The sequence below is a fragment of the Leucopleurus acutus genome (genome assembly GCF_964270905.1).
Source record: "Leucopleurus acutus genome assembly, chromosome: 5".
In the NCBI taxonomy this organism is placed as follows: domain Eukaryota; kingdom Metazoa; phylum Chordata; class Mammalia; order Artiodactyla; family Delphinidae; genus Leucopleurus; species Leucopleurus acutus.
Genome location: NC_139147.1, coordinates 71,514,061 through 71,527,862, shown reverse-complemented (window position 1 = coordinate 71,527,862; position 13,802 = coordinate 71,514,061). Strand labels below are relative to the sequence as shown.

General features: G+C 38.2%; 1 protein-coding gene across 11 annotated transcripts in view; it reads left to right on the top strand.

Annotated features, from left to right (window-relative positions):
* Positions 1–3,843: 3,843 nt before the first annotated feature.
* The window catches only part of LRCH3 (leucine rich repeats and calponin homology domain containing 3), a 112,943-nt gene continuing 102,984 nt past the window's right edge, over positions 3,844–13,802 (top strand). For all 11 annotated transcript variants that reach the window (XM_082839176.1, XM_082839177.1, XM_082839168.1 and 8 more), the window contains exon 1: positions 3,844–4,113. In XM_082839176.1, coding sequence (XP_082695302.1) covers positions 3,852–4,113 — 262 coding nt within the window. In that variant the 5' untranslated portion in view covers positions 3,844–3,851. The remainder of the gene's footprint in view (positions 4,114–13,802) is intronic.

Below are 13,802 nucleotides of genomic sequence, written 5' to 3'. Positions count from 1 at the left end.
AACAAGAATTTTGGACTATTGCAGACCATTAATAGGGATTTAAAGATTTGTTTATAAATTGTTGGCTTCGAATGTTTCTTTTTTTCCCTGCCATTACAGTTTACTTTCTATCTGAAATCTATTCAGCTAAAAGCTTGATAAAACAAGGAAATGTGATACCATTCTGGAACTGAAATTCCTTTTTCTCAATGTATTTGGATGAGGTTTACTATTGTTTAAAGATGAATAGGAAAACTGTTTCCCTAGTGTGTATGTGTTTAATTTCTACTTCCACTTCTGTTTTCCTCTAAGAAGAAAATCACATTGTCTAAATTTTCTTGTATAAAGTTTTAAAAAGTCAACTATTAGTGATTCTTATTAAAGGAGTCAGAAAGGGTAAGACCAAACATTTATTGAATATATTCAACAAACCAGTTTCTGTGCTTTATATTTGAAGAGAATGGGATTGACCAAGATTTTAATCCTACTGCTTTGAGTTTATAAAGTGAGACCTTAAAGGAGTAGCCATAATATATTTCTAGTGAGTGAAGGTAGGGAAAGGACTTTATTTCTGCATGATGGGAGATGCAGAGCTGGAGAGAGTTACTGAGATTGGAGTGAAACTCTTGTCCCTAGTGTTCAATGAGTAAACTTTCAGCCTGTAAAATACACAAGAAGAAGCAGGGAAGTTCTCTATATTATTCCTAACATTCAGTAACCCCCATTGCCTATTTTTTCATCTCCTGCTTCCAGACCACAGAGCAGTAGTGGAATAAGTTATAAATCCTTGTATCCCTTTTGCTCACAGCCCTTTTTTTTTTTGCGGTACGCGGGCCTCTCACTGTTGTGGCCTCTCCCGTTGCAGAGTACAGGCTCCGGACGCGCAGGCTCAGCGGCCATGGCTCACGGGCCCAGCCGCTCTGCGGCATGTGGGATCTTCCCGGACCGGGGCACGAACCCGTGTCCCCTGCATCGGCAGGCGGACTCTCAACCACTGCGCCACCAGGGAAACTCCCTCACAGCCCTTTTGCAGCTGTTTCTCATCACTTCTTTTATTCATCACTAGACTCTGGTGAATGCCCTACAATGACTCCATTTCCTTTACCTCATTCTCACAAGATGATCTTGTCCCTTGCTTTATGTAGAATATTGAGGGAGTAGGATGAGAATTCCCTCATATTCTACCTTTACTTTGTAGATGAAACTACAAATCCTTAGAAGGCTCAAAATTAACTTCTTGATCTATCTTTTCTTCCAGCCTTTATGTAGGACTATTTCTCATATATTAATAATAGTATATATATAGCATCTTCATTTTTCTTGTATCCACAGGCCTCTGTTTTGGCCTTCAAATATCTACACACTTAATGTCTACAGATATTTTGGCCTTAATGAGACCCTGTTCTCAAAAATTGTAATTCTTTTTTCTCCTAACCTCCTCTGCTGTATTAGCACGTAAACTCCTATTGATACACTCAGTCTAGGATATGGAAGATAATTATATAGAGTTAAACATATTAAGGACCTTAAAATCTAATTGGCTAGACAAAGTGACAAAAGTCTATAAACATGGTCAGAAGTTCAGAGACCAGGATTAGCATGGTATGTTGTAATTACAATGAGATGTGCAGGTAGATAGGAAGAATGAGGCCATATTATAGAGAATTTGTCAGAAGAATTTGGTGTAAATGTGGAAGGTAATAGGTAATCAAATATAGATGACATCTGTGCATTTTAAATATCTGGCAACTTTCTATAGCATTGCAACATTAATATGGAATATATGGTTATGCTTTTAATTATTGTGGTTGAAATAGCTCTAAAAAAATATAAAATGAGGACCTGCTCTTTAAATAGCCTAAAGTCTTTCTAAGAGTAAAAGAACAATTTTAGGAGTCCAGAATAACAGAAACCAACTCATGCATTGGATAAATGTTACTTGCCAGGGATGACCATGTTCATAAGAGACATTGAATGAGGAACTTGTCGATAAGGAAACTAGAGCAGAGTATCAAGAATTCACAGAACAGGGCTTCCCTGGTGGCGCCGTGGTTAAGAATCTGCCCGCCAATGCAGGGGACACGGGTTCGAGCCCTGATCCAGAAGATCTCATATGCCGCGGAGCAACTAAGCCTGTGCGCCACAACTACTGAGACCTGTGCTCTAGAGCACGTGAGCCACAACTGCTGAGCCCGCATGCCACAACTACTGAAGCCCATGCACCTAGAGCCTGTGCTCCACAACAAGAGAAGCCACCGCAATGAGAAGCCTGCACATGGCAACAAAGAGTAGCCCCTGCTCGCCACAACTAGAGAAAGCCCACGCACAGCAACAAAGACCCAACGCAGCCAAAAATTAATTAATTAAAAAAAAAATTTCACAGAACAACTCTCCGAGCAACCAATACTAATCAGCTTTGGCACCGAGATTAAACATTTTTACAATCTTTTCCATGTAGGAGTTGGGTAAGTGCTAATCAAGGTTTCATTGAAGAGCCCGACCTTGAATAATGGGCAGGATCTCTCTAACCTTATTTTCTTTCACTCTCTGACATGAACTTTTTGGCCTGTGGCAATGTTCTCCACAAGAACCATTATAAATCATACCTGGATGTGTTCATGCTGATATTCCTTTAAATTTAGAGTATTGCTCTCACCTTCCAGCCTTTCTTCAGGTTTGTTTCAAAACCTCATTCGACGTACAAGATTGCTTTTCTCTGAATTCTGATGGCTAATACCCACCACTTCAACTTAGCCCTTTTTGTGGTTTTAATCTCTAATTGGCTTATTTGTCTGGATTTCATAATTACATAATAATCTAGGAAAAACTGACAGTCTATTTCCCACAGAAAATACTAGTTGATTGTAGGGGAAATTTACATCATTTAGCAGTAATGGCTTAAATGTGTGAAGGAAACAAGAATATGCTGAAGACTGGTTGCAGTATATGTAAGGTCTAATTGGTTTAAAATGAAGTGGTGGGAATTCCCTGGTGGTCCAGTGGTTAGGACTCCACTGTTTCACTGCAGAGGGTGCGGGTTCAATCCCTGATCGAGGAGCTAAAATCCTGCAAGCCACGTGGCGTGGGCAAAAAATTTTTTTAAATTTTTTAATCAAATGGAGTGGTATTTTCTACTTTTTCAGTAACTGAATGATTAAAAAAAAAAACTTCAGTTCTATATTTCCCACATGTAGATTATGATCAGATCATTTTCTCTTCCTTAATTTTGGTTCCAAACTAAAATTTTAGACTTCAATGCCGTTCACCCAGCTTTGTTCAACAAAATTTTGCTTAAAGAACAGGTACTATTTAGGGTGTTTGTTTTATTTTCCTTAAGAAGCTATTTTGTACAAGGAAGAAGGTTTATACAAACCTTTCAATGAGAATTATGAAGTTTGGGACCCAGGTTAACACTTCTTTTTCCCTCAGGCAATAATAATTAATAAATCCACACGTCTCCATTAGGATCATTTGGCTTATAGAATGACAGAAGTCGAACGTTTCTCCTCTCACTGCCAAAGTTTCTGGCAGCAAAGGTGTTAAGCCTTAATATTTACTCTAATCCTCCAGTGTTGAGGAAGGAAGGTAGAGAAATTCTGGTGAGAACAGTTGTCTGGAAGATTTTTTGTTGAGGCATGTTAGAAAGGCTGCTGGGAGCCTAGAGTAGGGAGCTGCTCCAGATTTGTGAGTTCCGTTTTAATTTCCCTTGGAAACCTCACGTGGGCGGAGGCCAGCGCCTGGTTGTGCGGGGCTGCACTGAAGCCCTGCCCATCAAGGGACCCGTCCGGGGTCTGTAAGCCCCTTTCCCCGCCCACCCATCATCTGGCCGCGCATGCGCTGAGCCGGCGGGCCGGAGAGTTGTCGGCTGGGAAATGGCGGCCGCGGGCTTGGTCGCTGTGGCTACTGCTGCTGAGTACTCTGGCCCAGTAGCGTCGGGAGGTAACCTCTCCGTTGTTAACTGCGGCCCGAACTCCGGGGCAGGCCCAGGTCCTGGCCCGGGCTCATGGAGCCGCTCCCTCGACCGAGCGCTGGAGGAGGCGGCGGTAACCGGGGTGCTGAGCCTGAGCGGCCGGAAACTGAGGGAGTTTCCCCGGGGAGCGGCCAACCACGACCTGACGGACACCACCCGGGCGGGTGAGTGGGGTGGGGGTATCCCTGCCAACAGGAGGCCCGGGGCGCGGTCGGAGGCCGCCGCAGCCGATGCGGAGAATCGCGGGTCGTTACGTTAACTGGTCCCATTACTCCTGGTCTGGACCCAGGTACCGGGGAGAAGCCGACTGCCCCAACCCACCCAGCCCTGGGGCCTGCGGGCCAGACCCCGAGCCTGGGGCGAGGCGGACAGCAGCATCTCTTGAGAAAGAGGGCCATAGGGGACTGATGGGGAGTGTTTTACTCTCTTAGAAAATTAACTTGTGCCGCTGCTGAGGTAGACCCTTGCTCCGCCCCGGTTTTTGCAGGCCCTTTCGTATTGGGGATGCCAAATTGACTTTACTAAGATTTAGGTTTGTAGCACGCTCTTAATCGGAGTTGCATTGGTCGCTGCATTGTCAGGAAAGCATGACTCCCGCATAGGCGTTTTTTTTCAAGAGTTGTTTTTAGTGTGAACCCGAACGCTTTAACTTTTCTTTCTCCCCTTCGTCTAGGTGACTTACCAAATGTACTTGCAAAAATAACGAGAGCCCACCTTCAGACTCTCACTCCTTTCCTCTTTCCTCAGGCCCCCTTAAAAAAAGTTGAAGGAAGAAAACTGTTTAGAAAAGATGCATAGGTTGCCTACCGTATCTGTATTTAATGCTTTTTAAAAACAAACATCAGTTTGCCTTATACATATTTTTTTAACACAGAAAAGAAAATAAATTAGGTAGTATTTGGTTTTCTTAGTTGTAGAGAACAATGTCTGGTTACTGAGGTGTTCAACATAATATGTTTCTCTTGTGTTTAAAATATAGCTTTCTCGGGGAGTAGATTAAAAACAGTCAATCCCCTTATATATAGTGTGGTATGATGTAATTATTTTCATATACCTTTCCTAAGGTGTTAACTTCTATGTTTGTGCACTCATTAAAGATTGCTAAGTATTACATATGATTCACTTATCTTAGAAAGATAAGCAAAACTGTTACACTACTTCAAGAAACTATTCTTTCCAAAGAAACTTTTGCTCTAGTGTAAAATGGAAGGAATCAAATACCTATTTGTTTAATCTTTTTGGAAACAGTTGTACTGAATATAGTTTGTATTTTTTAGTGAACGACATTACGATTAAATTTTCTTGCTGATGTAAATATGAGCAGCCACTTAGCTTTTGCATGTATTCTGAGAGACAACATCTAAAATTGTCATTCATACCCCAGATTTCGCGATTCTGTTCAGGAGATGGCTGTATGGCATATGACTGTTCAGGAGATGGATAGCATAGTGATTTCATATGGGCATGAGTCATTTCAGTATTAGTACATTAAGCGTGGAGTTAAAGAATACGTTGATCACAGGAGTTTATCTGGCTCACTATCTTACCTGCTTTTAAATAGTTCTAGGACCAGTGTGTTTCGCCTTTAAGAAATATTTTTTTAACTAACAAAACCCAAAGGCATTTATGAAGAATAATAAGTAATCTCAATGAATTTTTTTCCTTACTATGCCCTGAATTTTTAATTTGTTATTATCCACACTTATTTTTATTACTTTAATAGTTTCTTTATAAACCAAATTTTTTGTTGGCTGACATTTTATCTGGCCAGAAAAAGTGTAGAGGGGAAGAAAAAGATTACAAGGTACTTTATAACTTATTAGACTAGATTAATTTCTAGCATGTTAGAAATATCACTTATTAAGTGTAAGAAATTTTTGGCAGACCTTGGTGAGTACAAAAATACTGAAATATTCTCTGAATTATTTTAAAGAGGTGATTTGATGTGGATAACATCATTGATTGAGTTTTCACTGTTTACTATTCATTGGTAGGTGTTTAAAATACATTGCCTTGTTAAATGCTTAACAACCAATGGATTAAATATTATTATCCCTCATTTACACATGAGGAATCACTCAGAATTTACAGATGAGTCACTCAGAGAGAATCATATAAATAATATTAGTGGCAGAATTTCAGCCCGGTTCCATCTTACTCTTTTCTCTCCACCAAGCCACACGGCCTTTTTACGTACAGATAGATATTACCATTCCTATTTTTACAGATAGTGAAACCAAGGTTGGGAGAGAAAGATAATTTGCTCAAAGACCTGTAGCTAAAGGCCAAGGAAGGTGTTGTTAGCCGGGATTTGAGCCTAACTGAAATCCTGTTTGAGGTAACTCCAAAACCATAGACTACCTGTTACACAGGGTACTTTGAATTCAGACCCAACTTTTGTTAGCTAAAATGTTTTGTTTGGGCCCTATAGAAAAGTTAAAGCCAAAAAAATTATTTGAATGTTATATTAAACTTGCCACACGGTCTGTTCTTTCCTAATGTATAGAATGTATCTGGTAGAGCTGCTGTCCTTACATTTTAAGAAACAGCACATATTACCCATACCATTTATAACTTGACATGATTAGAATTCATCATGCAGCATTTTTTTGAGGTTTTCCCCTCCTGTTTGTTTTAAAAGGTAGATCTTTAGAAAAAGGGAAATATTTATTTGGGAATGAGTTACTTGATCCAGTGAACAAGGAAAATCTTAAAAGAAATCATGAAAGACTTTTGGGGGCAGAAAGGTTGTAGCTTGGATTTGGGGAGGCAGAAATGAGAAGGAAGGCCATTCCAGGCAGTGGAATGGGTCCCACCCCGACACAAGGGTGTGCACATAATTCAGGGTTAGCCAGTCAATGTAGTCCATTCCTCTGGCAACAGTGATGGTTCAGAGATAGGCACATTTTCCTGTCAGCACATGAGAGAGTTAATTTTTTATTGGAACTATTGAGAAAGAGGCATGCTTTGAACTCTGGGGTTGCTGAGAGAATAGAATGTGAACCTGGAGCTTGCCAATAAATTGAAAGCAGAGCCAAAAGATGGAAAGAGTGAGGCCAAGTTCTGATGGTAACCTTTGAACTTTTGGATCAATAGCCAGGCCTTAAGTTAGCGGTATCCTTGGACTTTCAAATTATGCAAGCTAATAAAATTCTTTTATTGCTTATTCTGAGTAGACTTTTTGAAACAAATTGGAGTCCTGACTGATACAGTGAGACTGCTCTTGATGAAGTTGTGGGGAGGTCAGCTTGATCAGAATAAATGGTTGGATTAGAGAATATGAGAGCTACCTTTTGCATTTGAGGCAGCTAGATTGATGATAGGTTTGGAGAGAGGGAGAGTAGTCAACAGTCATTCATTCAACAAACATTTATTGACTAAGGGATTTTCAGGTGTAGATATACAAAGAGGACCAAGACACTCCCTGTCCTCAAAGAACTTAAGGGATCTAATGAAATAGAATAAATAGATGTAAAGATTATTTGAATTGTCTAATAATAGCAAAACTTTATGTGTAAGGCATTATGCTAGATGATACAGTGGAAACAAAAACAAGAAGAGACTCTAACCTGTAAGCATTAAAAATCTAGTAATTTGTTTGGCCGGCTGCAATAACAATTCAGGAATGAAAAACAGAGATCACATTGGAAAATAAAAGTGTACAAATGCTGACTGAATTTATTTTTTTTAAAGAGACAGAATGCATCAAGTTGACTGAGCTATTAAACCTGTAGGACTAGGAAGGTGGTAATGCTACTGATAATAATAATAGTGAACATTTATTGAGCTGTTAGCATATTCCAGGTATTGTACTAAGCTGTATATATAAAATGCACATACAAAAACCATGAGTTGTAAGTACTAGTTTTAACCCCATTTTACATATGAAAAAATGTAGACTTGAGATTAATCTGATCAAGGTTACACAGCTAATAAATGACAGAACTGGGATTCAAATTCAGATACATCTGATCCTGAAACTTCTGTTTTTGATAACTAAGCCACTGACAAAGAAGTTTGCTACACAGTTTCTTTAGTTTGCCTGATAACTTTAAGTGTCTGGTAGCGCATCTAGTTAATCTTTAGCAGCAAATAGAAATGTAAATCTGGAACTTTTAAGAGTGAAGTTAGAACTATAGCATAAATTTGAGACAGTCATAATGAAGAGTTTATCTGATTCTTGGAGAAAGAGGGTCACTGGTAACCATGGGGTACACCAGCATTTAAAAAGGCAAGAAGAGGAATCAGCCTGAGAAAAAACCATAAACAAAGTTTTGTAACCAGGCCTGTACTAGAATTAGGAGAATCCTAAAGCCAAAGGAACCGTAGTAACCATCTTAAGTTATTTTACAGATGAGAAGCAGTCTCAAAGATTAAGACTTTGTTTAAGATTATATGTAGTGAAGTGGTGCTGTTTTACAGAAGGCAAATAGGGTCATAGTCGAAGGTGTAAGAAATCTTTTCTGAATGGAAGATCGAAAACAAGGAACCAAGGATTCAGCTTTGGGAAAAAGCCTGTGGTTGATGGCAGACGGGGAAGACTAAGATTACACAAAAAAAGGAAACAAATTGAGATGTAGTGGGTGAGCCAGGGTAACACAGTCTTATTGAAGCCGTGAGCGTTAAGGCTTTCAAGAATTGCGGGGGGTGGGGATGGGGGCAGAAAAAAAGAACTGGGTACTTATTTCCCATGTAAAGAAGAATGAGGAGTGCCTGAAGGCCATTTAATTTTTCAAAAAAGCAATCTGTAAACCACAAAATTATGGTTTTGTTAGTCTTGGAAATATGCACTGGAATGCCAGGTCTTAAGTGGAAATCATATTTTTCTTGGATCCTTATTTATGTATATTTTGTATCAACCACAGTATATGTACCGTGAATTTTTCTACAACAGTGCTGTCCAATATGGTAGCTACTAGCCATAAGTGGTTATTAAAATTAAAATAAGTTAAAATTTAAAAATTTTGTTCCTGGGCTTCCCTGGTGGTGCAGTGGTTAAGAATCTGGCTGCCAATGCAGGAGACATGGGATCAGGCCCTGGTCCAGGAAGATCCCACGTGCCGCAGGGCAACTAAGCCCGTGTGCCACAACTACTGAGCCTGCGCTCTAGAGCCCGTGAGCCACAACTACTGAGCCTGCGTGCTACAACCACTGAAGCCCACGCACCTAGAGCCCACGCTCTGCAATGAGGAGCCACCGCAATGAGAAGCCCGCGCACCGCAACGAAGAATAGCCCCCGCTCACCGCAACTAGAGAAAGCCTGTGCGCAACAATGAAGACCCAACGTAGCCAAAAATAAATAAATAAATAAAATAAATTTTTAAAAATTAAAAAAAAATTTGGTTCCTTAGTTGTACTAGCCACATTTCAGGTGCTTAGTAGCCACATGTGTCATATTGGACAGCACATTAGACAGACCTATTGTCTGTTATGTTGGACAGCACAAATAATAGAATTTTTTCATCACAGAAAGTTATATTGGACAGTGATGTTGGGGCATACTGCCCTGAATAGAATTGAAATTTTCTTCTGCATTATTTATTTTATAAGTCATACTTCTTTGGGCAGTGTCTTTCTATATCCGTGAATACAATAAGCCACCATGGTCACTAGAAATGAAAACACCTAAATATGTTTGAGAAGGCCAGAGGCAAAGGGAGGAGGTAGCAGCAAATGGGGGCTCAATCATAATTACAAGATCTTTGCTAGCATCTCAGGGCTGGGAGGGGATATATAATTTTTTCTTTTAGAAATATCTTGTTAAAGGCTGCTGTTAAAGCATGTCATCTTTGTTAATAGGGGCATTAACTATATATCTGACACATTTATCATCCACTGAGTATTATGTGTTCAAATCAGGAAGCTTCTAAGAGCCTTAGTAATAAGAGTAGAAAACACCAAAGCTAATTTTATTTGATTAATCAGACTTTCAATTTAGTATACTTAAAAATCATTCCTTCCGATATTAAGAGTTGTACATGCTCATTGTAGTACAAAAAGTTATAAAGAAGACACTAAAGATCATTTGTAATTCCACTTACCAGAGACAACTCGTAATGAAGCCTGGTTTGAAGTCTTCAAACTTTTTCTTCATGAAATATACATTCTCGGGGCTTCCCTGGTGGCGCAGTGGTTGAGAGTCCACCTGCCAATGCAGGGGACCACGGATTCGTGCCCCGGTCCGGGAAGATCTCACATGCCGCGGAGCGGCTGGGCCCATGAGCCATGGCCGCTGAGCCTGCGCGTCCGGAGCCTGTGCTCCGCAACGGGAGAGGCCACAACAGTGAGAGGCCCGTGTACAGCCAAAAAAAAAAAAAAAAAAAAAAATATATATATATATACACACACACACACACACACACACACACACACATTCTCACTTTTTAAAAACTAAAAATGGGATCATACAAAGGCTGTTTTATCATCTAATATTTTTTCACTACATGAGATACAATATCAGAAAATATAGATCTGTAGCATAATTTTTAATAGTAGTCCACTATAGATATACTGTCTTTTAATTGACCCTCGTGACATACTTCGGGATTGTTTAGACTCTCACCATTACAAATGATATTGCTGAGAGTAACTTAGTGCGTATGTCTTTGCAGACTTGTTTAATTATTTCCTTAGGATAAATTCCTAGAAATATAACTGATTGGTTAAAAGATGCATAGTTTTAGGGTTTTTTTAATACAGATTGTAAAATTGTGCTTCCAAAAGGGTTGTTCAGCTTAGATTTATACCAGTAGTACATGAGTTGTCTTTACTTTGCACCCACTGATTTTATTCTTTTTGATCTGTGTCCGTCTGATAGATGAGAGATAATATCTCCTTGTTCTGTATTCAGTGCATCTTGAGGAGTGTAATTTTTACTACAATAAGAAAGTAGTATATAAATACAAGGGGAAAATATTCTATTTTTTTCTATGTCCTTTTGTCATAGAACCAGCTGATGACAAACAATCAGAAGCTCTTTGTGCAAGTATATAAACTCCTGTATATTTAATTTGAATTCCTTTGTAATTGTAAGAGTAACACATATTTATTATAGAAAATTTAGAAAAACAAAATATACAAGGTAGAGAAAGGAAAAAAGGAATAATACTACTGCATAGATAAATCACTGTGAACATTTTGACATATTCTTCCAAGTTTTTTTTTTAATGCATGTATGTATATATTGAAAAACCTGGTATCAGCTTTTTGTGGTTTGCTTATTTCCACTTCATAGTATATTAGAAATATTGTCATATCTATTAACATTTTCTTATCATAGAAATGTAATGGTTGCAGAGTATTTAATTGTATCTTTGTACTTAACCAGATCCCTTTTATTGGGCATTTAGACTATTTCTAATTTTTTATTGTTATAAATAATACTATGAACACTTTATATATATAACTCTTTGCTTACATCTCTCATTATTATCTCTTATTGGATAAATTCCTAGAAGTGAAATTGTTCTAACAAATTATATGCAACTTTTAAAATGTTAAGTAAACATAATTTACAAACAAAATTACAAAAGCAGTTACTCATAGAAACAGTGTTGCATATTGTATGTAATTCAACTAGGTTTATAGGCCACCCACAAAAAAAGTAATTTTTTTCTAAACACGAAAGTCAGCTTAACTCACATTTCATACCTCTTTATACCTAAAAACCGTGATCTCCCACATGTCTCTCTCTCTCTCTCTGTCTATGAAGAGTGTGTGTTAATGACACAAATTTTTATTGAAGTACCTCTAATCTCAGAGAAGATCTGGGGTATAGAACTTGAAGTTGCCTTAATAGGGAACTTGAAATTTGAAGGCTTGGAATTTTTTTAAGAATTCTACCCTATATTATATGTTCATGCTTGTTTTAATACAAATCTGTGGCTTCAAATTACCCACCATTAAGGAAGACCAAACCAAATAAGTTTCTATAATGTTATTCTGTTGCTTTCTGTAATCCACCTCTCCCCCCCCCACCCCCAGTATGCTAGTTCCACAAGTATAGATATAATATTGTATATACTACTACTCTTTATAACAAGGTTTCTGTGGAAATATGCATATTGAATTGCAATGTGGGATGCTAAGAACACATCTCAGGAAACAACATTTATAACTCCCCTCTTATAGCTTTACCTCCTGTTTGGAATGAGAAATCCTAAAGCTCTAATATAGTCTCATCCACATGCTTCTTCCTTTCTCTTCTGCTTGTGGAACAGCACAATTTTTATATTGTACTGACACAATGGAAGAGACTTAAAAAGATTACTTGTGTCCTTCCCCACCCCCACTCCCCTCCCCTCCTGCAACAGACACATGTTTTATAAAGAGAAGCAGAGACCATGGGGAAGATCATGGCTGTTGGGTATAAAGCCATCTGAAATAAGATTTAAATTTATCTTTGGGGAAAAATCTGACCTCAACTGTACTGGCATTGTTTTTTAAATAGGAAGGGTAAATAGTAGGATGGTGCCTTTAGGAGGGGTGAGAAGATGTGTTATAGATCATCACAAAATCAATGTTGAGACTAGAAGAATGGCAGCAGTGTTGGGGCCAAGGATTTGTTTCCTAGGGTTCATTTCCTTTTACCGTGGCTGTATTTGGGGGCTAGATGGTTAATATTATCGCATGTTATAACGTGAAATAGGACTTTTAAGTAGTAACATACGTGTTCATTATTTTTTCAGTTCATTTATGAAGCAGTTATTCCACTGAAGCTCGGAAGAAAATATATGGTTAATATGGTAATTCACAAAAGGAACATTATTTTGAGTTCCTAAAGTAGCCAGTGATATCAAATGCAATGCTACTAATTTTAGAATCATAAATCCAGTCCTAAAAATTTAAGGCATTTCCTTACTTTTAACTTTCTCCCTTGCTCCTGTAAATTTGTAGATTTTTATTATTTGAAGGAAATGTTAAACCAAGGATTTTAACTGGTTAAACATATTTCTTACAAAAACTAGGTAATTGAGTTTTTTCATTAAAAACGGGTTTTTAAAAATGACCTACAATCATAGAGAGTGAAAATATAAGGCACAGAGTAAGAGATTTCTAATAAATACAAAAAACAAATGCTATCCAGAATATGTATAGAATTTCTACAAACAAGAAGATAACACAATAGAAAACTGAGAAAACACTTCAACTGGTACTTCACTAAAGAGGAATTACAAATGGCCGATAAATATGTGAAAACCTGCTCAATCTCATTAGTAATCAAGGGAATGGAAAATAAAACCAAACTGAGGTACTTCTCACAGATTGACAGTACCAAGTACTAGAAAGAAAGTAGAGTTGTCCCTCAGTATCCTCAGGGGAATGGTTCCAGGACCCTCCACAGATACCAAAATCTACGGATGCTCAATTCTCTTATATAAAGAAGGCATAGTATTTGTATATAACCTATGCACATTCTCCCATATACTTTAATTCATCTCTAGGTTACTTGTAAGATTTAATACAATGTAAATGCTGTGTAAATAGTCGCTGGTGCATAGCAGATTCAAGTTTTGCTTTTTGGAACTTTCTGGAATTTTTTCCCCAAATATTTTCAATCCGAGGTTGGTTGAATCTGCAGATGCAGAACCCACAGTTACTGAGGGCCGACTATAGAGAATTGGGGGCACTCATACAGTGCCAGTGGGAGTTGAAACATACTTAGTAAAGTTGAAAATACACATACTTTGTAAGCCAGAAATTCCAGGCTCTGAGGTACATACCCCAGAGAAACTTGTAGAAGTACACCAAGACATATGTATAAGAATGTTCATAACATTGTTCGTATTTGACAAAATAGAAACAACCCAAATGATCATCAATAGAATGGGTAAATCAGTTATGGTATATTTAT